This window comes from Neolamprologus multifasciatus, chromosome 3 (genome assembly GCF_963576455.1).
Source record: "Neolamprologus multifasciatus chromosome 3, fNeoMul1.2, whole genome shotgun sequence".
Taxonomy (NCBI): Eukaryota; Metazoa; Chordata; class Actinopteri; order Cichliformes; family Cichlidae; genus Neolamprologus; species Neolamprologus multifasciatus.
The window spans coordinates 31,392,879-31,420,214 of NC_140441.1; the positions used below are offsets into that span (position 1 = coordinate 31,392,879).

The window sequence follows — 27,336 nt, forward strand, 5'->3', positions numbered from 1 at the left end:
GTGTAATTTAAGTGTTCTAGGTAGCTCTGTTTTGGAAGTTCAGTTAAAGCTAGAAATGTGTTTTGGAGTTTGTACGTGCTTTGTGTATTGGGGCCACCGCATATATTTATATATAAACATATATAAATAAAACCACTTTTTTTTTACATTAGTAATTCCTTTTGTGCATAATTTTATATTATTGTTAATAATAAATTAATTAAAGCAACAAAACAACCTGAAGTGAGCCGAGCCGAAAGAGCCGGTTCTCTATACAGAGCCGGAAATCCCATCACTATTTATGACCCCTGCCACAGAATCTCGAGTGGTGACATCAGTGGAAGACTGTAATGGGTTTTTTCTTCAAAACACTCCACCACACATCTCAGGAATTTTGGAGGGAGTGAATATCCTGAACCAAAGCAGATACAAGCTGATCATCTATGATTGTTGGGAGCAGTTCAGATTGTACAGTCTGACAGCTGCAGGGAGGAAGGACCTGTGGAAACGCTCCTTCATGCATCCAGGATGCAGCAGTCTGTCACTGAAGGAGCTCTGCAGTTCAGCAACATTTACATGCATGGGGTGGGAGACTCTGTCCATCAGAGATGTTATTTTGGCCAGAGTCCTTCTGTCTCCCACCACCTGCACTGGGTCCAGGGTGCATCCCAGAACAGAGCTGGCCTTCCTGATGAGTTTATCCAACCTCATTTTCTCAGCTGTCTGTACTCTGAGTCGTCCTCACCTGTGATGAGGCCGACTATGGCAGAGTCGTGAGAGAACTTCTGTAGGTGGCAGCGTGGGGAGTTGATGAAGTCTGTAGTGTAGAGGGTAAAAAGGGACGGTGCCAGCACCGTTCCCTATTGGGCCCCTGTACTGCAGACCAGCGTATCAGAGACACAGCCCTGTGACCCCACATACTGTGGGCGGTCTGTGAGGTAGTCCAGTATCCACTTGGACATGTGGTGGTCCACTCCCGATAGCTCCAGCTTGTCCCTCAGAAGTCGTGGCTGGATGGTGTTAAAAGCACTGGAGAAATCAAAGAACATGATCCTCACAGTGCTTCCAGGCTTCTCCAGGTGAGTCAGAGCTCGGTGCAGGTGGTAGATGATGGCGTCCTCCACCCCAATTCCAGGCTGGTAAGCAAACTGCAGCGGATCCAATGAAGACCTCACCAGGGGGCGCAGATGGTTTAGAACCAACCTCTTGAGGGTCTTCATCAGATGTGATGTCAGGGCTACTGGCCTGTAGCTGCTGAGGTCCTTGGGATGGGAGGTCTACACTGAAGGTTGTAGAAGAAGTTTTCCATTCAATAAAGCCTGCGGACAAGCGGTGAGCGATAGCTAACATTCTTTAATCAAAACAAAGAACAGAAACCAAGCTTGGTGAGAGCAGCCATCATTGCGGGGCAGAGGATCGGCAGAGTCTCTACCTGAGCCCAGCATGGCCCTGGGTTTAAATACCTCCTACAGGAACACAAGGGAGTATACAGCTTTACCTTTGGTCTTTCCGCCAAAGTTTACCACTCACTTGCTACTTCTTACAGTGGAGAAAAGACAAAAGGCTTCACTGCCTGTGTTGCCAGGCTTCCCGTGTGAATGTCCCCATTTCCTTACCAGACCCCCACCATCTGTCTAAGCGATTGAATAGGGTGTGAGGTAGGCATGCAAAAACAGTGACCTTAAAGCATTACTAATAAACAATGTGATCAATACATAAATGAAATAAATTCCTTACAAGGTCTTCCACAGCTGTGGAACTTTCCCCAGCGACAGGCTCAGATTGAACAGATATCCTAGGATGATTAAAGTGATTAAAGTCCCCAGAGATCAGGTAAAGGGCCTGGGGGTGCTGTGTTTGAAATCTGCTGGTTACAGTGTGCAGGACCTCACAGTTTGCTCTGTAAATAAAAAAAGCTAAACCAGCTGAAATAAATTATCCTGAGGTGATAACTTAACTCTTTTAATCTGTTAATCTATTTAGCAACAACCATGCATGCATCACTAATCTATCCTTTTGATTTTGACCGCTTGAAAACATAACTGACAATCCGAATATGAGAACATCAAATGACAGTATCGACTACAACCACCAGGCTATGAATGAAGACTACAAAAACATAAAATGATTTGACAGAAGACACTTGTTTCCAAGCTCTTATAGCTCTACTGATTTAGTAAAAATATCTACTTTTACATTGACTAACATTGTTCCCCAACAAGGCCAGTTCAACAAAGCTGGAACTGAATGGAGGAATGCATCAGATGTGTTCTGAATTGTTTTGCATAAACAAAACAAAAAAGAAAAACAATAAAGAAGGCTTTGTAGTTATTGGAGCACAGCCCAGCAACAACAGGCCCGACAACAAGATCAATATTCCTTCAGTACTCTGGTCGGCTGTTACAGTGACAGTCAGAACAAATGGCTGGCAAGTGCACACTGGGGCAACAACACAGATGAATATCTGGATACAAAGACCTTGGGAGAACTCCACACAGAGCTGGGAACTGAAGCATTTTCTGGAACAGAATGTCCTACAAATACAAATGTCACTCACCTAGACTCAGAAGCTGCCCGTAAATCTGAATGCATCTGAGAACAGTCTGAGAACAGTAAGAAGAATATATTTCATTGTCCTACAACCACCGCTATTCCTTCAGATTCAACACCTTTGTCTTCTTCTTCCACATCTAATTCACTGATCCCTACCAATGCTACATCTTTCCCTTCATCTGCTCCACTTTTCACCACATCTGGCAAATCAACATCTGGTCCTTTGAGTACTACAACTAGCATTGCTACTGGTGGATCTGTCCAAACTTCTAGTACATTCACCCCCCGTGTCAGAAAGGTTAGAGTAAATGAGAATGATGAGATTCCTCATCAGGCTCTTGGAAGAAAAACATTTTCTTGGAGCTAAAAAGAGGAAAATTATGGTTCACAAATACGTTTTTTTCAGTTAAACTACATGGAAGCATCACGTGAGAAGTAAAAGTTAAATTGTAAGTGATTGGAAAAGCTGAAAATCATGAAAACGTTAAAAGAAAAAAAATCACCAGAAATTGTATAAGTTACTGTCTGTATTCACTTTTTGTAGACAAAAGTGAATACAGACATCATGCACAGTAAAGGAACAGTGAAGTTTATTCGTCTTTATTAGTGCAAATAGCTCTTAGAGGTTACTCTAACATTTTTAATTATAACCTTCCCTTAGGGCCTGCTGTTCAGGCCTCTAAAGTTAAGCCCAAAAATAAGAAGTGCCATGACCGACAGGGGATCTACGATTATCAGGTGGGACTGATGGGTGAAATCCTATCAGTCAGACTTCTGTATAGAGGTCATAGGTCCTGCAGATCGACACTTGTGATTACAGCTACAAGTGCTGCTGCTGTGGATGATACTGTCTCCATAGTGACTCTAGAAAGTCGTGCATTAAATGAAGCATTGAAGTAAAAAAACTGGGTCAAGGATTTTTAAAAATCTTAAAGTCTTAATTATTTCTAATTCCGTTTCTTGTCTGTTTGAGATCAACATACAAAGAGACACAAAAACAAAATGAAACAACAAGATGACAGGAACAGAAACTTAATGACGGCCTCACATTTCACAGTCATGTTTCTGAGAACCAAGAAAAGCAGAACATTCAGACTAACATAAAGTAACTTACTGTGAAAACAGACTGCTGCATCACCATCGTTAAACAAACCACATTAGTGTGACAGTACATCTCAAAGTGTTAACATGAAGAAGAAGGATGCCCTCCTCTAAAAATACCCTTAAAATGTATGTAATAAAATGTTGTCAATCTACTAAAACTAAATAAAACAATTCTAAAACCCGTAAAACTACCATTTTCTACATTCACTAAAAACCCTGCTATAATTATGCCACATGTTCATTATGGGTCCATCAGCAGGCCCAGAATTCCTTCTTTAGAGCAGAGTCCACGCCAGCCTCGTCTTCGGCAGACAAGAAAGTAATCTTGAAATTTAGGTTATATTTCAGTTTTGGGTAACCCTACCTTTTTTTCTTAACCTCTCGAATTTCAGCACTTACCTTTGTACCATTTCAACATATTCATCGGACAAGACCCGCTTGAATTTCAATTAAAAAAGTCGAAGCCTATACTGTGTCAAGCTGATAATCATAAGATACAGCCTTTGACAAACTGCTGAGTAACACACTCACGTTAGCACTCTTGGAGGGGAAGCCAACATTTTCATAAATTGCTAATCATGCATAAAAAAATAAGCATGATGCTAAAATTCTTTGTTATTCTGTAATAATAAATGCACATTTTTAAAGCATAAATAATTATGAGTAAGACTATTTACTGCCACTGCGAGTGTTTTTGGACCAGCTTGTCATGCCCTGCGTTTAACACCTGTTCTTCCAACTTTTCAGTGACTAAACCCTTACCTCTGCCCCCCCCCCCCCCCCCTCAGGAGTTCCTGCACTGACAGATTTCCAGTGTTGGATTCTCCATTCAATCCACGGCAGCCCCACAGACACTTCTAGTGCACCTTCTAGTTTTGTTTCATAGAAATGCCAAGTCAGCCATGAGTTTCAAAGTAAAGGATTGTGAATTTCTGAGTTAAAACTGTTTGTCTCCAAGCAGAGTGTTATGAAACATAGTGTGCCTCTAAGTTAACGTTATATTTAAATTCATGTCCCAGAGTGGAGTTTCTAGCATGTGTTAAGTTTGTTTAGGTTGCCGCTAGTCCTCGGTTTCTTGTGAGTGTTTTTGAGTTATTCCTTGTTTACGCTGAGCAATTCTGAGTTATGGTAAGCACTTTGAGCACCTCTCACTGTCATTTGCTGTTTACATTAATTGCATCACTGTAAATAAAGCTTTGTCACCCTCAGTCCCTGCGCCTCCGAGTGTTGTCTGCCTTAGAGTCCGTTTTCCTACTGGCCTTGGGCCGTGACAATTTCTATGAAAGCTCCTTTTCAGAAATTCAGGTTTTAGTTTCACTATCTCAAGGACTCCTTGAGATGCTACACTTTGTTTCATTATTACCTAAATACTTTTTATTACAGGAGGTTTAAAAATAAAAGCAGCAGTCAGCCTTAATTTGGGGAACAAAGCATTTAAAACTGCAGAAAATGCATCGAGGAAATCTATTTCGACACACTGTTATCCACAAAAATAAAACTTCCTCCTTGGGGGTCAGCTTATATTTGAGGGGAACAACCTTACTTCTCAGAAACAAACGAGATAAAAGCAAAACAGTCTGGTACACAGTCTCTAAACCAGACTATATGACTATCATGTATAAAAGGAAACTTTATTTTTCCTTATTTATTATAGCCATTTTAATCATATCATAAATGTGAGGTTTGAATAATTCAAGTAAATACACATCATCTCTATCCACACCCATTCCTGTTAGAATGCAACTGTAAATTTAAAACTGTCAATGTGAAAGAGGAATAAGAGGTTTCTTTGAAATCTGCTTTTCAGAAATTCCGACATTAACCCTTGTGTAGTCCTCAGGTCTGCTGAACCTGTTTAAAATTTTAATTAGAAAAACTTGTACAATTCATTACTATTTAAACCTCAAATTTCTTTGAACAATTAAATCAATACATTTTCAATGACTCCGGCTGCTACTTTTCTCACGCAATATTGTTTCACTTCAAATGCCTTCATCTCTTTGCTCCCACATTCCTGCACATTTCACCCTCTCTCTTAAAGGAACTGCTCTACAGTTTGTCACACTCCCAGCTGCAAACCGAGGGTGTGGGGCAACAATCAGCAGTTTTCTTTGTGTGGCTACTTATCAGTCAAGATAGCAAAAAAAAAAGAAAAAATCTGCCCAGAGAACCTCTGATTTTAGAAGAAAGATGATTTGAAAAATGATAGAGAGGATGTTTTTAGAACTATTTTGCCTTCATTGGATACTGTAGTACAGACAGGATGGCAAGGAGAGAGTGAAGAAGAATGACACACAGAAACTGTTCTGGGGCAGACTCAAGTAAAGACTCTAACCTTCAGTATGAGATCTTCCCTGATTTAAGTTCTGTTCTAGAACCAGTAGCAACACAAAGAGCTGCAATGTATGTGTCCAATATGGACAGAAAAACACAGAGTGCATATATATACTATATAGTATAAATATACATACTTTTCTGGAAAGAGATCTTGGATGTTGTTCCTACAATATATATTAACCATATATATTGTCTGTGGTGATTGGAAGTCAGATAAAGCAAATATCTATGAAGTAGTTTTACATAAAAGCTTATGGTTGAATTGATTTAAAAACTCCACAATGCAGTGGATCCAACAGACACATCAATATTAGACAAGTGTTTAATACATAAATCCCTTCGAGGAACACAGTGACAATGACAGTTTAAGTTTCAAAAGATCACATCTAAAAGAGAATTTGCTAACTTCATTAAAATATTTACTGTATTCACAGTTAGAACGACTGAGGTTTCATTTTTATATTTCTGTCCATAGTTTCTTCACGTTTTAAATGCTGCTCATAAACACTGAATGCTTAAGGATCATCTCTATCCTTCAGATCACAGTCAAAGTTTAAGTGCTTTCTGAAGTCTGCAGCTGAAGCCCATACTTAATATTACTACAATCTTGAGCTGCATTATATATATTTTCCCTAGGCATGAAGGTCATCATAATCAGGAGCCCATAAATTTTACTTTGCTAACTGTACTCCAGTCCCCTCCCCCCCCTCTCTCTCTCTCTCTCTCTCTCTTTTGTTTGATGTTTATTAAAAAAAATAATTAAGTAACAACTTTTAGCTGAAGTTTCATTAAATGATAACTTATCAATAATTTATGGTTATTATGAAATTATACTTTCATTCATAAAATAACATTATTGCATTTTATTAAATAAATTTTGTATTTTAAAAAGAGGTCAAATGAAATGGAAATGATGCATGTCAAACCATGTATCATTTTGAGTTGGCTATTGAGAAATGTGTTGTGCAAGTCAAGATTGATGGTCTATTGGATGCAAAAATTAAACCTCCTCACTGGGATCATTTTATATTTGAAGACAACAGTCTTGTACCTGAGACTGACTGTCTTGTTTGTACTATTCTATGGACCTATGAGGACACCAATGTAGCTGGTTTTCAGGAGACGGAGAAAGTAAGTAAGAATTCCTTTTGTTTTTATTTTTTTATTTGGAATGTGAGTGGTGATAAATTTGTAGAAATTACAAAATAGAACAATGTTCATGTTTGTTTTTGCAATTACAAAAGACTTCTAACACACATAGCATGCCTTAACTCTATCATTAAGCACTTTGTAAAGCTTAACACAAGCTGACAAAGAAAAAAATCATTCGTCATAAATTTGAAAATTTGAGATAGATAAGATAGATGCTGGGCACTTTTGCCTTCACTCTGCGGTCCATCTCATCCTAAACCATCTCGACTGGGTTTAGCTCACATGATTGTGGAGGCCACACATTCAAAGTTTTAGCAATTTTCTGACCTTCAGTTCTTACAGTAATGATGGACTCTCATTTGACTTGCCAGCACCAGGCCTTCACCATTAACACCACAGCCACAACCTATGGCTCTCCCTGCTCCACATCTTCTATCCCATCTGTTTCTATTACAAAGTCCTTTAATCTTTACCAGAATATACTTGCCTACTGCCAAATGTTAAATCAATACCAGAAGAACAACTAGCTGCATTCTGGGATATCTGCAACTAGTAATTTAAATTGCTTCTTAATATTAATATGAAATGAATATACAGCAAAATCAACTACTGATAACACACTTGCTTCTTGTCATCTTCAAAAAAAAAATCCAATAACGTTTTTTCTCAGAGAAAACATGGCTCATAACTTTCTTTTTATTTTGCTCCCATTTAATTTATTGTTATCCTTAGAGAGTTTGAATTGCTGTCTGCAAGTATTTTTTAGCAAAACTAAACTTACAAATGTTAAAGCCAAGTACCGACTTTGGGTCAAAAACAGGTACAGTAATTTTGGGGGGGAAAATAGAAAACAAGTGCAGCCTAAAGTAACTGCCTCCATGCCATTTAAAATAATCACCAGCTGGGCCCTTAAAGTCCCTTGAATACACCTGCAATCTGTTAAATATTTATTTATTAATATTTAATATTTAAAATGCTGTCAGTATGCTAAGACTAACCACTGAGTATGGCCTCTGTGCTCATTATGACAGCCTCACTGTTTTGTTTTTGACTGAAATAAAGGACTGGGCAATTAACACTGTGATTCAGAATACCCTTTCTTAATCTCCAGTTATGTTTTGATTTCTTTACCAACTAATGCTAGTGTCACAGCCAACTATACTAACAGGGAGTAATGGATGGAGTTAACTGCAAACATGTCATATTCCCTGAAGAAATATGGCTACTTTAGTAACCATAACTTGTTTTATTTACCACTTTTCAAAAGCCAAGAGAATGTGCTCAAAAAGTTCTTTTTTCTACAATTAAATATTAAAAATTTATATGGACTTTAGAATTTGTACTATCTAATTTGTATTTGCCAGGATCAAAATCAGACTATTGAACGCTATTGTCATTTTGACTGCACTGTATGCTAGTCAGAGGCGTAATTTCCAGGGGGGTTAGTGGGGGTTATGACCCCCCAATAATCAGACCCAACCAATATAACCCCCCCATAAAATTATGAATTATCTTGCATAAATAGGCTGTTGATTTTCATTACTCATTTCAGGTATTACCAGCAAAATAACTGCATGTTTAATCATCTGGGAATTTACCCAGATTTATTTATTTACTTAGAGATCTTGACCGCCCCAATATTCAGCACAAAGTTACGCCGATGACATTAGTGAAACCTGGCGCTCAACAATTGCGATCACTCAACGCCTGAACATGCTTCAACAACGTGGCCTGCGGCGAATTCTGAGAACTTCCTACCGGGACCGGATAACGAACGCAGAGGTCTTACGAAGATGAGGCACCCACCCCTTAGCTGATGTTGTTGCCGAAAGGCGGTTCTGCTTTGACAGCCATATTCTACGTCTACCCCCTGATTGCCTGGCCAAGATCGCCATTACATGGTTCCCATGCACTTACAAGCAAAAGCAAGGCCGACCAAAGATCACATGGCGTCGAACGTTTATAGATGATCTGAAAACCGTCAACATCGCCTGGGATGAAGCTAAAGCAGTCCCTGCTGACCAACGTCGATGGAGATCCTTAGCTGCCTGATGCGCCGCTCGGCATAGGAGGAACTAAGTGCTAAGTGTAAGCAATTTGTACAACATGGATTAATTGAAAAGCAAGAAATGAAAATCCCATTATTCAAAGCTAATTTAAATTAGACTAAAAAAAACCAGAAAAAAACTAAACATACAATTTATACCTCCAGATTGATTTACCCTTCATAATTATTATGAAATGCTTTAAATTTCTTGATTTATTTAAAAATACATTTCATTATTTTAAAACGATATCAAATAAAGGCTGCAGTTTGACTGGATGTGAGCAATACTGCCTGTAAAACTGCAGTCGAATTCTGAGAAATTGTAGTGCACAAATCCACTTTGACACACTGGCTACAAAACTTCCTGTTTAGGTTAAGTTTATATTCCTGGAAGACCATCTTGTTCCTCACTGACCACTACTCCTTCTGTATGGACACTAGTTTATCCAGTTTTCAAGAGAGAAGAGATGGTAAGAACTTTGCTATAGTAATTTAAGTGATGCAAGTTTACAAGTTTCACAGCTTTCCATTTCACTTTTACATTTACAATGGCTGTTTAACTTGTTTAAAAGGGGGGTTTACAACATTTTATAACTGATATTTATAAAATATGTTATAATACATTAAATTTTATAGTAAATTCTAAAAACAATATGAATACAATAGAAGCAACAATAGAATACAATATGAATACAATAGAAGCTTGTAATCGATTTTTTAGCATAAGAAAGAAATTGCTTTTATTTGGTTAAATAAAAGAATAGATGAGGTTTTCAAATGGTTTATTTGAACAGAAATAATTTTTATGATGACTCATGCAGTTGTTGTGGTGTAAATTTCAGGGATAAAGCGTGTTATGACAAGTCCCCCGCGCTCAGTGGAAAGGCAACAATCTTTGAGTCGATCTTTTTCACTCTCTGTGAATATGGATCAGTTTATTAACCCTCTGAAACCCAGCACTGAATCTTTTGTGTTAAACTTAATTGTCCTAAAATTCATACCAGACTGCATGTATATGTGACATGTTTTCAAAGTGCAGGTTTTGCACACATGCAGAAATCTGTTCAAAGAAGTCCACTGGTTTTAGCGTTTCAATTATTTTTTTTTTACTCATGTGAATAGCTGCTACATGCACTATGCATATACACAATTTTCAGGCAAAATCAAAACAGCCATCTCTTTACAGTCTGACTCTCATGTGTGAAATATGCAAATACAGAGGACAGAAGAAGAAATGTATTTCTTCTTCTGTCACTGAAATGACTAGAAATGTATTTATGTGTGATGACTCTGCAGTGATGACAGTCAAGGGTAGATATTTTAAATAATTATATTCAAACAATAAAGAATGGCCTTACTGAATGTTTATGTTGTTTTTGACCATTTTCTTTGGATAATGAAAGATAATTCTACCTCAATCTGCACAATTTACAGTTCCCCAAAATTGTATCTTGTACTGGGCTTTGCTGCAGACTCTTTTTTTACTTCTGATAGGCTGTCACTTTGTTCATAAATCACAGCCACATCACACTGTTTTCAACAGGGATTACTTGTACAGACACTGATCTCATTATGTGTTGATATTAAATATGAACATGCACCATATCTATATGTATCTATCTATATCAGTCTATTAGTAAAACACTTTACAATTTGTTTTTACTTTTTCTTTTTTCTCCTTTTACCTGGCATAGGGCCCATCAGTGAAGGTGCAGCACCTCCTGCCCCTTGCTGCTGTCATCCTCCTGTACATTGTTCCCACTGAAACTAAAGTTGTGACATCAATAACAGAATGCCTTGACTTTTTTCTTGACAAAACTCCACCAAACATCGCAGGAATTCTGGAAAAAGGGGAAATCCAGGACCAGAACAGATACAAACCAATTTGCCAGACTTTTAATGACAAAAGAACATTTATGACGCTCTACGACACATTGAACAAGATTCCACTTTTTTCTGCTGCCAAGTACAGAGGAGGAGATAGAGGAAGGAGACCTAATCCCAATTGGAAGATTGAACCACAGGTTGTTTTTACAAATCTAAATAATAATCTAAATAATGCTATTGTTCTGCTATGTACTTGTAATAACATTTATTTATTATAGTGAATCTTATTATCCCACTATGTGGACATCAAATCAACTGCTCACAGTGCCACCTACAGCACTAAACAATTTTTACATTCAGTTATCCTTTTTATAATTACTATAATGTTTTCCACTACAAAGTCATGTTTTACTATGCAGGGCATTGTTCAGTATATTTCTATATAACTGCATAGAAATGACTGCAACTCACAACTTAAAGTGACCTGTTGCGTTTCCCTATTGTAACCCTATTATTCTCCTCAGATATTACTAACCCTAATATTACTTACCCTCGGCCTCCAGTTTTATGCATTTAATACATAAATAGCACCTTGATAATGAAAGTCTAGCAACACCATCAGTCCAAACTTTTCATTTAGAATAAATATATCTTGAAAAGTTTGCATTCGATTTTTTTCACATTTCATTTCAATTACTGAGTTGTACCAAATCCTCATTGATAGTAAATCATTTTCCAGAGGACATTTCACAAGAAATATCAGTTCTAATTCGTCACACACCCACACACACATGCGCGCGTCCACACACACACACACACACACACACACCGTGTTTTCATGTCTTTGTGGGGACATTTAATTCTAAATATCAAAACTGAATACCTAATCCTAACCCTTACCCTAAACCTTTTTGAGATGGAAAACTGCCTTGAAACTTGTGGGGCTGTTGGTCCCCACAAGCATAGTAAATTTTCAATTTTTAGTCCCCACAAAGATATGTAAAATCAGTCACACACACATACACACACAATACTTGGATTTGAACCATTCGCAAGCCACACTGTGAGAAGTATCAAAGTTCTCATGGGAATGTACTGCCCACCCCTCTTTCTTGTATCAACTTCAAAGGACAAACTGCAGGTGTAAGGATTTTAGGTAACACACATAGACAGACGTGCTTTACATAGCTAAAAAAAAAAATTGGAGCCAAATTGACCCAAGAGAACCACCGATGTATGCAAAATGTGTACAACTCATTGAAAAAAATATCATAATGAAAAATTTACTCTTTATCATTTGTCCTCATCAAAATAGGAAAAGACACGTGAACTAAAAAAAAACAGTTAACTATTATTATTTGAATGATTAACATTGAATGGGGTCAAATTGACCACAAGGATGATATGAGGGTTAAGTGACAGAGATTTGCAGAATATATTTATTCTACTTTGGAACAACAATGCATACATCACTAATCTACCCTTTTGATTTTGACAGCTTGAACAATCAGGACACAATGACAATATGAAAATCCAAGAAAAGCCCAAAAGGGCAAATGAGAAGAAAAACAAGAACGAGAACATCATCTGCAACAACCAGGCTGGCGACCAAGACTACAGAAACAACCCAAATTTTGACAGAGGACATTTATTTCCAAGCTCTTATGGATCTGATCAGATTGAAAAAATGTCGACTTTTACTCTGACTAACATTGTTCCACAACAAGGCGATTTCAACAAAGGAAGCTGGAACAGAATGGAAAACTGTGTCAAATGTGTTTTGGATGAATACTGCATTAACAACAATGACAAAATAGAAGGCTTTGTAGTAATAGGAGCACTGCCCAGCAACCGTAATCTCAACAACAAGATCAATATTCCTTCAGTGCTCTGGTCAGCATTCTGCTGCTTCAGTAAAAGTCAGAACAGCTGGCTGGCAAGTGCACACTGGGGGGAGAATGTGGCCGATGGCCCTAAATACCTGCAGACACAGACCTTAACAGAACTCCACAGAACCCTGGGAATTGAACCATTTCCTCAAACACAATGTCCTCTTGACACAACTGTCACTCGCTTTTACTCAGGTCTTAACCCTGCCTGCAGCTGCCCAACAAAGTTGTTAAGTACATCTGCCCCTCCTACCTCCACATCTGGCCCCTTAACTACCACTTCTGGCCTTTTCACATCTACTTCTGCTCCTCTTACTACAAAATCTGCCCCACCTTCTACCACATCTGGCCCCTTCACTGCCACATCTAGAATTTTCACATCTACGTCTGTTCCTCTTACTACAACATCTGGTCCACCTTCAACCACAACTGGCCCCTTCACTGCCACAACTGGCCCCTTAACTACCACTGCTGGCCTTTTCACATCTACTTCTGCTCCTCTTACTACAACATCTGCCCCACCTTATACCACATCTGGCCCCATCACTGCCACATCTAGAATTTTCACATCTACGTCTGTTCCTCTTACTACAACATCTGGTCCACCTTCAACCACAACTGGCCCCTTCACTGCCACAACTGGCCCATTAACTACCACTTCTGGCCTTTTCACATCTACTTCTGCTCCTCTTACTACAACATCTGCCCCACCTTCTACCACATCTGGCCCCTTAACTACCACTTCTGGCCTTTTCACATCTACATCTGCTCTTCTTACAACAACATCTGCCCCACCTTATACCACATCTGGCTCCTTAACTACCACTTCTGGCCTTTTCACATCTACGTCTGTTCCTCTTACTACAACATCTGGTCCACCTTCAACCACAACTGGCCCCTTCACTGCCACAACTGGCCCCTTAACTACCACTTCTGGCCTTTTCACATCTACTTCTGCTCTTCTTAGAACAACATCTGCCCCACCTTCTACCACATCTGGCCCCTTAACTACCACTTCTGGCCTTTTCACATCTACTTCTGCTCCTCTTACTACAACATCTGCCCCACCTTTTACCACATCTGGCCCCTTAACTACCACTTCTGGCCTTTTCACATCTACTTCTGCTCCTCTTACTACAACATCTGCCCCACCTTTTACCACATCTGGCCCCTTAACTACCACTTCTGGCCTTTTCACATCTACATCTGCTCTTCTTACAACAACATCTGCCCCACCTTCTACCACATCTGGCCCCTTAACTACCACTTCTGGCCTTTTCACATCTACTTCTGCTCCTCTTACTACAACATCTGCCCCACCTTTTACCACATCTGGCCCCTTAACTACCACTTCTGGCCTTTTCACATCTACATCTGCTCTTCTTACAACAACATCTGCCCCACCTTCTACCACATCTGGCCCCTTCACTGCCACAACTGGCCCCTTAACTACCACTTCTGGCCATTTCACATCTACTTCTGCTCCTCTTACTACAACATCTGCCCCACCTTCTACCACATCTGGCCCCATCACTGCCACATCTAGAATTTTCACATCTACGTCTGTTCCTCTTACTACAACATCTGGTCCACCTTCAACCACAACTGGCCCCTTCACTGCCACAACTGGCCCCTTAACTACCACTTCTGGCCTTTTCACATCTACTTCTGCTCCTCTTACTACAACATCTGCCCCACCTTCTACCACATCTGGCTCCTTCACTGCCACATCTGGCCCCTTCACTGCCACATCTAGAATTTTCACATCTACGTCTGTTCCTCTTACTACAACATCTGGTCCACCTTCTACCACAACTGGCCCCTTCACTGCCACATCTGGCCATTTCACAGCTACATTTTTTCCTCTTACTACAACATCTGGTCCACCTTCTACCATTTCTGCCACTTCCACCTCTGTCACTGGCCACCCTAGTACTAAATCCAGACCTACACCTAAAGACACATTAACAACTACTTTACGGCTAACTACCACTCTCCTTACTACCACTCCACTTCCAACTATCAAACCCCAGACTTCTACTATTCCAACAACACTTCCTCCAAGTGCCAAAACTATTGCTGCTACAACAAAACCTTCCACTACAACCACAACTAAAAAGAAGCAAGATGACCATGAACGCAAAAAAGAAAGAACTAATAGACAAAATGAGGTAAATCAAGTTCCCAATTCAGTTAATGCGTTTGAACAAGCTGATTTAGGAAAAACACTGATTACAACTGGAATTGGGGTATTAGCTGCAGTTGGAAGTGCTTTGGGAATAGTCGGAGCTGGAAGTGCATTGGGAGTAGGTGGAGCTGGAAGTGTATTACCAGTAGGTGGAGCTGGAAGTGTATTACCAGTAGGTGGAACTGGATTTGCATCAGAAAGTGGGAGAGCGGGAAGTGTGGGAGCTGTAGGTGAAGCTGGAAGTGCATCAGCAGTACAGGGTGCTGGAAGTGCTTTAGAAGTAGGTGGAACTGGATTTGCATCAGAAGTAGGGAGAGCTGGAAGTGTGAGAGCAGTAGGTGAAGCTGGAAGTGCATCAGCAGTAGTTGAAGCTGGAAGTGCATCAGCAGTAGTTGAAGCTGGAAGTGCATCAGCAGTACAGGGTGCTGGAAGTGCTTTAGGAGTAGGTGGAACTGGATTTGCATTAGGAGTAGGCGGAGCTGGAAGTGTGGTAGCACTAGGCGGAGTTGGAAATGCATCATTAGGAAGTGAAAATGCAAGTGCCTCATTCAAAGGTGAAGATGGAAGTGCATCATTAGGAAGTGAAGATGAATGTGCATCATTAGGAAGTGAAGAGGGCAGTGAATTACTAGGAAGTGGAGATGGAAGTGGAACACAGTCCTTTAATCTTTACCAGAATATACTTGCCTACTACCAAATGTTAGATCAATACCAGAAGAACAACTAGCTGCATTCTGGGATATCTGCAACTAGTAATTTAAATTGCTTCTTAATATTAATATGAAATGAATATACAGCAAAATCAACTACTGATAACACACTTGCTTCTTGTCATCTTCAAAAAATAGCCTCAACCTATGACAGCCTCACTGTTTTGTTTTTGACTGAAATAAAGGACTGGGCAATTAACACTGTGATGCAGAATACCCTTTCTTAATCTCCAGTTATGTTTTGATTTCTTTACCAACTAATGCTAGTGTCACAGCCAACTATACTAACAGGGAGTAATGGATGGAGTTAACTGCAAACATGTCATATTCCCTGAAGAAATATGGCTACTTTAGTAACCATAACTTGTTTTATTTACCACTTTTCAAAAGCCAAGAGAATGTGCTCAAAAAGTTCTTTTTTCTACAATTAAATATTAAAAATTTATATGGACTTTAGAATTTGTACTATCTAATTTGTATTTGCCAGGATCAAAATCAGACTATTGAACGCTATTGTCATTTTGACTGCACTGTATGCTAGTCAGAGGCGTAATTTCCAGGGGGGTTAGTGGGGGTTATGACCCCCCAATAATCAGACCCAACCAATATAACCCCCCCATAAAATTATGAATTATCTTGCATAAATAGGCTGTTGATTTTCATTACTCATTTCAGGTATTACCAGCAAAATAACTGCATGTTTAATCATCTGGGAATTTACCCAGATTTATTTATTTACTTAGAGATCTTGACCGCCCCAATATTCAGCACAAAGTTACGCCGATGACATTAGTGAAACCTGGCGCTCAACAATTGCGATCACTCAACGCCTGAACATGCTTCAACAACGTGGCCTGCGGCGAATTCTGAGAACTTCCTACCGGGACCGGATAACGAACGCAGAGGTCTTACGAAGACGAGGCACCCACCCCTTAGCTGATGTTGTTGCCGAAAGGCGGTTCTGCTTTGACAGCCATATTCTACGTCTACCCCCTGATTGCCTGGCCAAGATCGCCATTACATGGTTCCCATGCACTTACAAGCAAAAGCAAGGCCGACCAAAGATCACATGGCGTCGAACGTTTATAGATGATCTGAAAACCGTCAACATCGCCTGGGATGAAGCTAAAGCAGTCCCTGCTGACCAACGTCGATGGAGATCCTTAGCTGCCTGATGCGCCGCTCGGCATAGGAGGAACTAAGTGCTAAGTGTAAGCAATTTGTACAACATGGATTAATTGAAAAGCAAGAAATGAAAATCCGATTATTCAAAGCTAATTTAAATTAGACTAAAAAAAAACAGAAAAAAACTAAACATACAATTTATACCTCCAGATTGATTTACCCTTCATAATTATTATGAAATGCTTTAAATTTCTTGATTTATTTAAAAATACATTTCATTATTTTAAAACGATATCAAATAAAGGCTGCAGTTTGACTGGATGTGAGCAATACTGCCTGTAAAACTGCAGTCGAATTCTGAGAAATTGTAGTGCACAAATCCACTTTGACACACTGGCTACAAAACTTCCTGTTTAGATTAAGTTTATATTCCTGGAAGACCATCTTGTTCCTCACTGACCGCTACTCCTTCTGTATGGACACTAGTTTATCCAGTTTTCAAGAGAGAAGAGATGGTAAGAACTTTGCTATAGTAATTTAAGTGATTCAAGTTTACAAGTTTCACAGCTTTCCATTTCACTTTTACATTTACAATGGCTGTTTAACTTGTTTAAAAGGGGGGTTTACAACATTTTATAACTGATATTTATAAAATATGTTATAATACATTAAATTTTATAGTAAATTCTAAAAACAATATGAATACAATAGAAGCAACACTTTTGCTTGTAATGGATTTTTTAGCATAAGAAGGAAATTGCTTTTATTTGGTTAAATAAAAGAATAGAAGAGGTTTTCAAATGGTTTATTTGGACAGAAATAATTTTTATGATGACTCATGCAGTTGTTGTGGTGTAAATTTCAGGGATAAAGCATGTTATGACAAGTCCCCCGCTCTCAGTGGAAAGGCAACAATCTTTGAGTCGATCTTTTTCACTCTCTGTGAATATGGATCAGTTTATTAACCCTCTGAAACCCAGCACTGAATCTTTTGGGTTAAACTTAATTGTTCTAAAATTCATACCAGACTGCATGTATATGTGACATGTTTTCAAAGTGTAGGTTTTGCACACATGCAGAAATCTGTTCAAAGAAGTCCACTGGTTTTAGCGTTTCAATTATTTTTTTTTTACTCATGTGAATAGCTGCTACATGCACTATGCATATACACAATTTTCAGGCAAAATCAAAACAGCCATCTCTTTACAGTCTGACTCTCATGTGTGAAATATGCAAATACAGAGGACAGAAGAAGAAATGTATTTCTTCTTCTGTCACTGAAATGACTAGAAATGTATTTATGTGTGATGACTCTGCAGTGATGACAGTCAAGGGTAGAATTTTTAAATAATTATATTCAAACAATAAAGAATGGCCTTACTGAATGTTTATGTTGTTTTTGACCATTTTCTTTGGATAATGAAAGATAATTCTACTTCAATCTGCACAATTTACAGTTCCCCAAAATTGTATCTTGTACTGGGCTTTGCTGCAGACTCTTTTTTACTTCTGACAGGCTGTCACTTTGTTCATAAATCACAGCCACATCACACTGTTTTCAACAGGGATTACTTGTACAGACACTGATCTCATTATGTGTTGATATTAAATATGAACATGCACCATATCTATATGTATCTATCTATATCAGTCTATTAGTAAAACACTTTACAATTTGTTTTTACTTTTTCTTTTTTCTCCTTTTACCTGGCATAGGGCCCATCAGTGAAGGTGCAGCACCTCCTGCCCCTTGCTGCTGTCATCCTCCTGTACATTGTTCCCACTGAAACTAAAGTGGTGACATCAATAACAGAATGCCCTGACTTTTTTCTTGACAAAACTCCACCAAACATCGCAGGAATTCTGGAAAAAGGGGAAATCCAGGACCAGAACAGATACAAACCAATTTGCCAGACTTTTAATGACAAAAGAACATTTATGACGCTCTACGACACATTGAACAAGATTCCACTTTTTTCTGCTGCCAAGTACAGAGGAGGAGATAGAGGAAGGAGACCTAATCCCAATTGGAAGATGGAACCACAGGTTGTTTTTACAAATCTAAATAATAATCTAAATAATGCTATTGTTCTGCTATGTACTTGTAATAACATTTATTTATTATAGTGAATCATATTATCCCACTATGTGGACATCAAATCAACTGCTCACAGTGCCACCTACAGCACTAAACAATTTTTACATTCAGTTATCCTTTTTATAATTACTATAATGTTTTCCACTACAAAGTCATGTTTTACTATGCAGGGCATTGCTCAGTATATTTCTATATAACTGCATAGAAATGACTGCAACTCACAACTTAAATTGACCTGTTGCGTTTCCCTATTGTAACCCTATTATTCTCCTCAGATATTACTAACCCTAATATTACTTACCCTCGGCCTCCAGTTTTATGCATTTAATACATAAATAGCACCTTGATAATGAAAGTCTAGCACTACCATCAGTCCAAACTTTTCATTTAGAATAAATATATCTTGAAAAGTTTGCATTCAATTTTTTTCACATTTCATTTCAATTACTGAGTTGTACCAAATCCTCATTGACAGTAAATCATTTTCCAGAGGACATTTAACAAGAAATATCAGTTCTAATTCGTCACACATCCACACACACATGCGTGCCCCCCCCCCCCCCCCCCCTCGCACACACACACACACACACGTATGACTTTGCCGGTTTCAGCTGAAACAATTTCAGTGTTTCAAACCATGTTCCAGGATTTTTCCTTCACCATTTATGAGGTTTCAAGAAGAAGATAAACGACAGATACGAATGTTTGAAAAAGTTATAGATGAAAAGATTAGATGAAAAATACTCAAAGTATAAATTCAATTGTTTATTGTTTTATAAATAAGTTGAAAAAGAAAAAGTTAAACAAGTAAATAACGAAACAAGGTAAAATGACGTAAGAACAAAAAGTTAACGAGTAAATAACGAAAAAAGGTAAAATGAAGTAAGAACAAAAAGTTAACAAGTAAATAAAGAAACAAGGTAGAGGAGCGAAAACCCCAACAATCCCCTCTGAGCACGCACTAGGCGACAGTGGGGAGGAAAAACTGCCTTTAAACGGGCAGAAACCTCCGGCAGAACCAGGCTCAGGAGGGGACAGTCAACTGCCGGGACTGGTTGGGGAGGTGAACAGAGGTGGAGCAAGACGAGGCTACACCAGGTGAGGAAGCAGTAGAGTCTCTCCTCCAGGGCCAGCGGAAACGTTTGTTCTTCTTTTTCATGCAGTTTTCTACAAGAGCTTTTTTTTCCAGGATGAGGGTTCTCAACTCATCGATGGTTTCTCCGTTTTGTATCTCAAGCTTCTTGCATGTTTTCTCCACCTCTTCCAGTGTTGCTCGTTTTTCTTCAAGCTTTTCCTTGAGCTCTTTTGATGTTGCCTCCTGCATTATCTTGTCCTTGTGCATGTCTGCGTTTCTCTGTTGTACTTCTTTGTACATGTCTTGTAGCTCCTCATTTCTTCTGTGGATATCTTGGAGCGTACGCTGCAGGTCGTCATGTATGTTGTCTTGTTCCTGCTTTTGCACCTGCATTTCAGTGTGTTTGCGCTTCAAGTTGTTGTATTCCAACAATATCCCCTTAGTGAGCTCGGAGTTGTTTCTCGCCATTATATCGCCACCCATCCTTTTCTGCATGTGTGAGCATTGTTTGTCCAGTTTTTCTTTTTCCCCTTCTAGTTGACTTGTTTTGTCCTTCAGTTCACTACAAAACTGTTGCAGTTTTAGATTTTTACCCTCAAAGTCTTCGACAATACGTTTCTCTTCTTTCAATCTGTCTTGCTGTTGCTCTTTCTCTTGAAGAAGGTCTTTATTTTGGCGCAGTGTATCATCCAACTTTATTTTCAGCATCCTGTATTTTTCCTCCGTGACTTTGAGTTTGTGCTCCATGTCTCTTTGCTTTGTCTCCTGTTCTTCCTTCTGTTGGAGGATTTCTTTGTTTTTTTTCACAGCTTCATCGAAGTTTGTTTGGAGCAGCCGATTCTTTTGGTCCATATATTGGAGATCCCGTTCTGTCTTCTCAACAGTAGCTTTGTTGTCTTTAAGCTGGTTGGACATCTCCTTTAGTTCCGCGCTCTTTTGCTTGTTTTCCTTAATTAGGAAGACAATCTGCTCTCGTGCTTGTCCAAACTTGATTCCCCAGCCCTCATTAATAATTGTTATGTCGGGCTGGCGTTGTTGTCTTTCTTCCAGGTTCTTATTTTGCGCTTCCATCTGTCTACACTTCTCCTGCAGTTGAAGTTTCTCTTCTTCAATCTGTTGAATTTTATTCTGGAGATGGTAGTTTTCCTTCTTACTGTCATGTAATGCCCTTTGGACGGCTAAGAGGTCATTTGGCCGGCCACGACAGGAAGGAGAAGCGGCGTAATCTTTTGGCCTTGGTTGGTGTCTTGTTGGATACATGTTGAAGGTTGTAAATGACAACTCTGAAAAGTTTTCCAAAAGTTTCTGTGGTGAACGTGTGAAGGCTGCAAACACAAATGCTGCGAAGACACGAACCACAAATTGCTGTTTCTCACCCCTGTTTAAGGACAAACTTCAAAGGATCAAAGTGTAGTGACATCATAACTCCGTGAGCCAATGAGATTGTCATGTGACATTTTGGAATGGGGATATTTTTTTTTAAACCGTTTTCAAATTTAACTTAATATTTGACTGTTTCTTAACTGACCTGTTTAGCTGATTAAGAAATGAATTGCCACAAGCATCTCTAATGTTATATAACAGACAACAGAAGAAAAACAGTTTTTTTTCTAAGTAATAGAGGTATAATACATTTTTTTTAAATTTTTTTTAAATAATCCTACTTTTTATAAGAGGGAACATTATTTAAAGAATATGTATTTAATTGAAAAACTCTCTATTCATCTAAAGGTTATAACAAAAAAGGTGAGCTTCCTGCTCAAAAATGAAATGACCAAAATAAATGGAGCATTTCTCTGCAATTACAAACTCTGTGTAAACAATCTTGGTTTCAAAATAAGGCTAATGCTTGTGAGATGTCATCACAGGTGTAAATATTACTGCAGATGTTACTATGTCAAAGTCTCACAACTGTCTTATGTTTATTTATATAGGCAAGACCTACTTTTCACTTTTTAGCTTTGCTATATGTTCTTGAGTGTATTAGTTTGCCAGCAGCACGAACATGTACTACTGTCAATAATAATAGTACGGTGGATTAGAAAACCTGCTCACAAGTTGAATAAACACCCTGGATTGTTTCATCATTTTCATTCAAAACCAATATTTGAGTCAAAATGAGAAAGTTGTTTATGCTGTCTGATGAAGAAGAAGCAAAATAAAGTGCAGTTTTGATGTAGATGATGTTGTATACAAACTAGAAGAGGAAGATAGTAGGATCTCTGTATCATGTTTTGTCACTTTGTAATTCTTTCTATTTCCACCAGGGGGTGTTTTCAGAGGTGGTAGGTGGTAAAAGAAGAGGTCAGCAGGAAGATGGCGAAGAGCGACCAAAGACCAAGAAAAAGAGGCAGTCAGGCAAAGATGAAGAGTATTATATCCCTCCGGGGGAGATAGTCACTTAAGTCATATCTTCTAAGGTGGGCAGGAAGAGCCTGGTTTCTCCTGGTGTGCTGTTCTTCCAAGCTTTTATTACAGGGATCAATCCGTCTGGAAGGACCACTTGTTATAGTGGACGCCCTGGACCACTATCTCTGAAACGGGATTCGGTACTGTTCCCTGGTAATAACGTCCGGTCAGAGACGGGGAATGATGTCAGAGTGGAAGAACTTTATTTGCCACGAGCCCACATCGAACACACACTCTCGCTGGCAAGTAAGGATGTGGTTCTGTAATTAATACAAATAAGAAATAACATAAACATCTCTCTTGTCTAGCATTTCTCATACTTCAGTATTACAGAGAACACCATACCAGATTACAAAGTCTACAAAGAATTTCCGCTCTAACTCACTGAACAAATCTTAGACCTCCTCCTTCAGCTCAGTTTATATTTAAGGAAGTCAGTCCAGGTCCCCACTAGCTGTCTTGGGTCTTCTGCTGTATAAACCTGTAACAACACCAGTTCAGCTGGTTTTCAGAAAACAAGGGGTGGTAAGAATTTTTTCATCTTTCATCTTTATCAATCTTTCAATATTTATTTTAGGTGATTGTAGTCAGTTTTCATGTACAATTTATATTATTATATAAAAATACTCTGTTTGAAAGTCCTGTCTCCATGTGTGGACACATTCTGTTATGGTGGTATGGTATTTATGTATCTGAGTTTAGGAGTTTCAGTGAATCTCAGTTTTTAATCTTACTTATGTATTTAGTAGGGGTGCAACAATACTCATATCGATATTGAACCGTTCGATACAGTGCTTTTGGTTCGGTACGCATATGTATCGAGCAATACAAAATTTTTAATTTATTTTATCAACTTTCCTTCTGATGGTGCTGTCTGTGTTGAGCGCTCAGTGGATCTGCGCTCGACAGTGCAGCCTAGGCGGAGTAGTCGAAGGCAGATCCACTGAGCGCAGGGCAAGCTAGCAAGACAGAAGTTAAGCTCTCCTTGCAACATGGCAAATTGAACCTCCCCTACCCTCATTCAGATCTGCCGTTTGGAACTATTTTGGTTTTCATGTGAGGTATGACCCTGAAGGTAAGCGTGTCATGGACAAAAGTAAAACAGTATGTTGGATGTGCAACGCAATGGACAATTACATTGGTGAGAACTAGTGTGTTAGCAGGTTTGCTCGTTAACGTGTTGGCTGTCTGGCTCCACGCATGGCGATCCGCGGTAGCTCGTTAACGGAGATTTGCCGTGTTGTGGCGTTAACGTCATTTCAGATTAACGCTGACAGCACTAGTGGGAAAACAACGAATATGACTGCACATTTACTCCGACATCATCCTAGTGCAAAGACAAGTGGAAGCAGACAAAAACAACAAGCACGCATGCTACAAACTTTACCTGAGTCATTTAGACAGCCGTTAGCACATGATTCTCCTTATGGGGACCTGATATGTTTAATATGTTGCTGAGAATATACCCCAGAAGAAGCGTATAGTATAGCTTTTATTTTGGAAAGAGCCATTTCTCTGTAATAAACTCTCTTTTCCAAAGATGAGTGATTTCTCGATCAGATAGATTTATTTTTTTATTACTTTGTTGTTTCAGCAACATTAAATTTAAAAACTGTACTTTTGAGTTAAAATATATATTTATAATTTTAATAAATGACAAATTAAAAAAAGCATGAACATTTTTTTTTTGTATCTAAAAAATATCGAACCGTGACACCAAAGTATCGAACCGAACCGAACCGTGAATTTTGTGTATCGTTGCACCCCTAATATTTAGTAGTTTTGACTATTTTTTTAAAATATTTTCTTGAACTACATTATAACAAAAACAAAAAAATACTCATAATATTGTGACAGTATGTGTGGACACATTCTGTCATGGCCTCAGCATATTTGTGTATCTGAGTTTTTATCAAAATTTTGTTTCAGCTCAAGCCTCTGTGATAAGTATGTAATTGTAACTTTTAGTACCAAGAAAGTTTGTGTGAAGACGGAAAAATAATGAACTCTATGTTAATAGTTCATTATTAGGGTTTAAGGAAGTCAGTTCAGGGTTAATTAATAGGCTGGTGTCTACATGATGGTTAGAACTGAGCTCCCTACAGCTGAATAGACAAAAGCTGTAGCCATAAAATGGGTATCAAAGAGGGTTTTTTTTTATTTATTTTTGTATCAGTGATGGTGGCAAGACTGTTCATGCTGTATGATCCCTGTTCAAAAGTTTTTTTCAGTGAATCTCAGAAAATCAGTCCAGCTTAAAAGCTCTGCTTATTTTACCACAACAATTATGGTGATGAGAAATGGGATTTCTCACATGAGCTTCTTCTCTGCTTTTGTTTTAATCCAGGAAAACCTGTGCCGGTGCAGGGAGTCTGAAAGAGTGCTTAGAGTCACTACTATAATCTTAATTGATAAAGAATCCAGTGTGGAGAGCAGGTGAGACCAACTTGACTTTTTTTTTATTGCACTATCAGTTTTTTAAAGACAAATAATTTATTTTAAGATATTTTAAATTGCTCGGTGTTTGGTAAGAGGGTCTGCCATTCAGAGAAACAGTTCTTAAAAATAGTTGTTTTTGGCTCATCACCTGAGGGCAGATGCAGGATGACAGCTTTGTGGGTTATGTAAGTGGCAACCTATTGGAGATGAATTCACAAATAAATATTGGTTATCACTGAGAATCTAGAGATAAAGGTGGATACTACCTGGAACTAAAATCCAAGGCAGAAAATCTGGTTCAAATTAAGTAAAATCAAACTAGTCCAAATGAAAGAAAAAAAAAGCAAGAAAGAAGTTTATTCCATTTGATGGAAGTTTTCCCTTCTAGCAAACAAGATGCAGTTGTAGTGGGCAAAACCTTATTGCAAGAAATCATCTGAAGGCAGGGAATTTCAGGCAAGCTCAGTAGTAATACTGAAGCAGCTTTTGCCACCACATCTTTTAAAAAAGTGATTAGATAGACATCAGACATCACTGTGCTAGAACTGGGAATTAGAAAGAGAGAATGCTTCTGTAGAGACTAAACCAAGCAAGTGTTGTTCAGAAAGAGGACTCAGCTAAGAGCCTTTCCTCTAGTGTTAATGCACATGAGAACTAGTGTAAAAGTTACCATGGTCTCAGCCCTTTTAAGTTTGGACAGCCAGCAAATATGGGGATAAGGCCCCCAGGAAACCCTCTTTGAACCACAGAACAATGTGAAGAAGAAAAGTTATGCTATTGTGTAACTGTCATCTCCTCTGTCCTCTCTCCAGAGCAGGTTAAAACAGTCCTTTCACAACCAGCCCAAACAAACCTACACTCTCAGCACAGCATACTGTGTCCTGATCGGAGCTATCCAGGAACTACTGGTAACACAGACAGCAGTTAAGGTCGAAGGTAATCCCACTTGGGTTTATGGCAGTTGGATTTCTCAATGACAGTAATAACCCATAAGGTTGAAATATTTCCACATTGATGTTGAGAAAGACAACAAATGTGTACAATTTACTCTGCCCTTTCAACCTACAGCTTTGTTGGAATGATGAAAATGTGCCCTCCTTCAACTAGAGTGAGCCTTCCTCCTAAGTCACATACAGATCACAAACAAGGGATGGAATGCAGGCAATTGTTTAAGCAAATAGGATGCTGTTGCTTGAGTGGTTCAGCATGTTTTCTGATTGCAGTGGCTATTTGTTTGACCTGTCTGGTCATTTTTACACGTGATAAACACATGACTTTCCAAACATTGCAGATACAGGAAAGGCTTGTAAAACTTGTTCAAGGCATTCCCTTTCAAAGAGTTCCAACCCCTTCTCTAGTCCTGATGTTATCAAAAATAACTTGTGGCTACAGTATGCAAATTTCACAGTCACTTCACTAACAAATTACTCATGCACATTCTGTATGGCAGCTAGACCGCTTATTATGGTGACACCGGTTCCTGACACCTCAGAAACCTGTGCATCAGATCCTCATTTCTCTAGAAACAATAGCAATTATAGCTGTAAGTTCCTCTGTGATATATACTACACAAATTCTACAACATCATCCAAAATGTCCAAGTCTTGTGGTCATTTCATTCAATCAACGGATTTCATTAAGCCTCCAATACTCTTTGAACCACCACAGAATGTATTTATACCGTCCGAGCTGAATGTAACTGATTGTTTCATCTCTCACTTCGGCACCACTGATGTGGGCACAGTAAATGCCAGTTGTAAATACCTCTGGGATGTTCGCAACCACTATAGCAGCAGTGATGGTGCGCTGTTATATAAGACTAATTACAAAACTACAGTAAAAATTACAAAAGACTGCATGACCTGCAGACACTCTGAGTTGGTAGCAAAGCGCCCATTTGTCACTTCGTTGCAAAATCCAGATCAAACAGCAGTTGGTGTATGGTGGCTGTGTGGAAACGGACGGCTGCGATCGGTCTTACCTCAAAATTGGAAAGGCACTTGCATCAGAGTTAAATTAATACAAGAAACCATGATTTATCCACACGTTCAATCGCAGACAATACCCCTTCACAGCAGGTTTAAACGTTCCACTCACATCTTTGAGGATGACCCAAAAGTGTATATAAACTCCATAGATGTCCCTCAAGGGGTCCCTGATCAGTATAAAGCGCGTAATGAAATTGCTGCTGGATTTACATCATGGATTCCATTTGGATCTGTGATAGAAACCAACAAAAACACAGCATGGATAAATTATATCTATTACAACCAGCAGAGATTTGTTAATTTCACTACACATGCACTCAAAGCTCTAGGAGAACAAATGCATGCAACTAGTCTCATGACATGGCAGAACAGAATTGCGCTTGACATGTTGTTAGCTGAAACGGGCGGCGTGTGTG

At 38.8% G+C, this 27,336-nt stretch overlaps 1 protein-coding gene and 2 pseudogenes across 2 annotated transcripts; all 3 read left to right on the forward strand.

Moving 5' to 3' along the window:
• On the forward strand, positions 1–3,110 carry LOC146522566 (uncharacterized; annotated as a pseudogene).
• A 5,820-nt stretch (positions 3,111–8,930) lies between these two features.
• On the forward strand, positions 8,931–18,937 carry LOC146522567 (uncharacterized). The gene is made up of 4 exons (XM_085155480.1): positions 8,931–9,642; positions 10,867–11,196; positions 12,498–17,426; positions 18,628–18,937. Exons 1-3 carry the CDS (start codon positions 9,640–9,642, stop codon positions 15,801–15,803), a joined length of 3,639 nt encoding a protein of 1,212 aa, XP_085011606.1. The 5' UTR covers positions 8,931–9,639; the 3' UTR covers positions 15,804–17,426; positions 18,628–18,937.
• Positions 18,938–21,836: 2,899 nt separating this feature from the next.
• LOC146522568 (uncharacterized) lies at positions 21,837–27,271 on the forward strand (annotated as a pseudogene). Its single transcript, XR_014873119.1, has 2 exons — positions 21,837–25,868; positions 26,001–27,271. The product of XR_014873119.1 is annotated as an uncharacterized LOC146522568 (transcript).
• Positions 27,272–27,336: the final 65 nt, after the last annotated feature.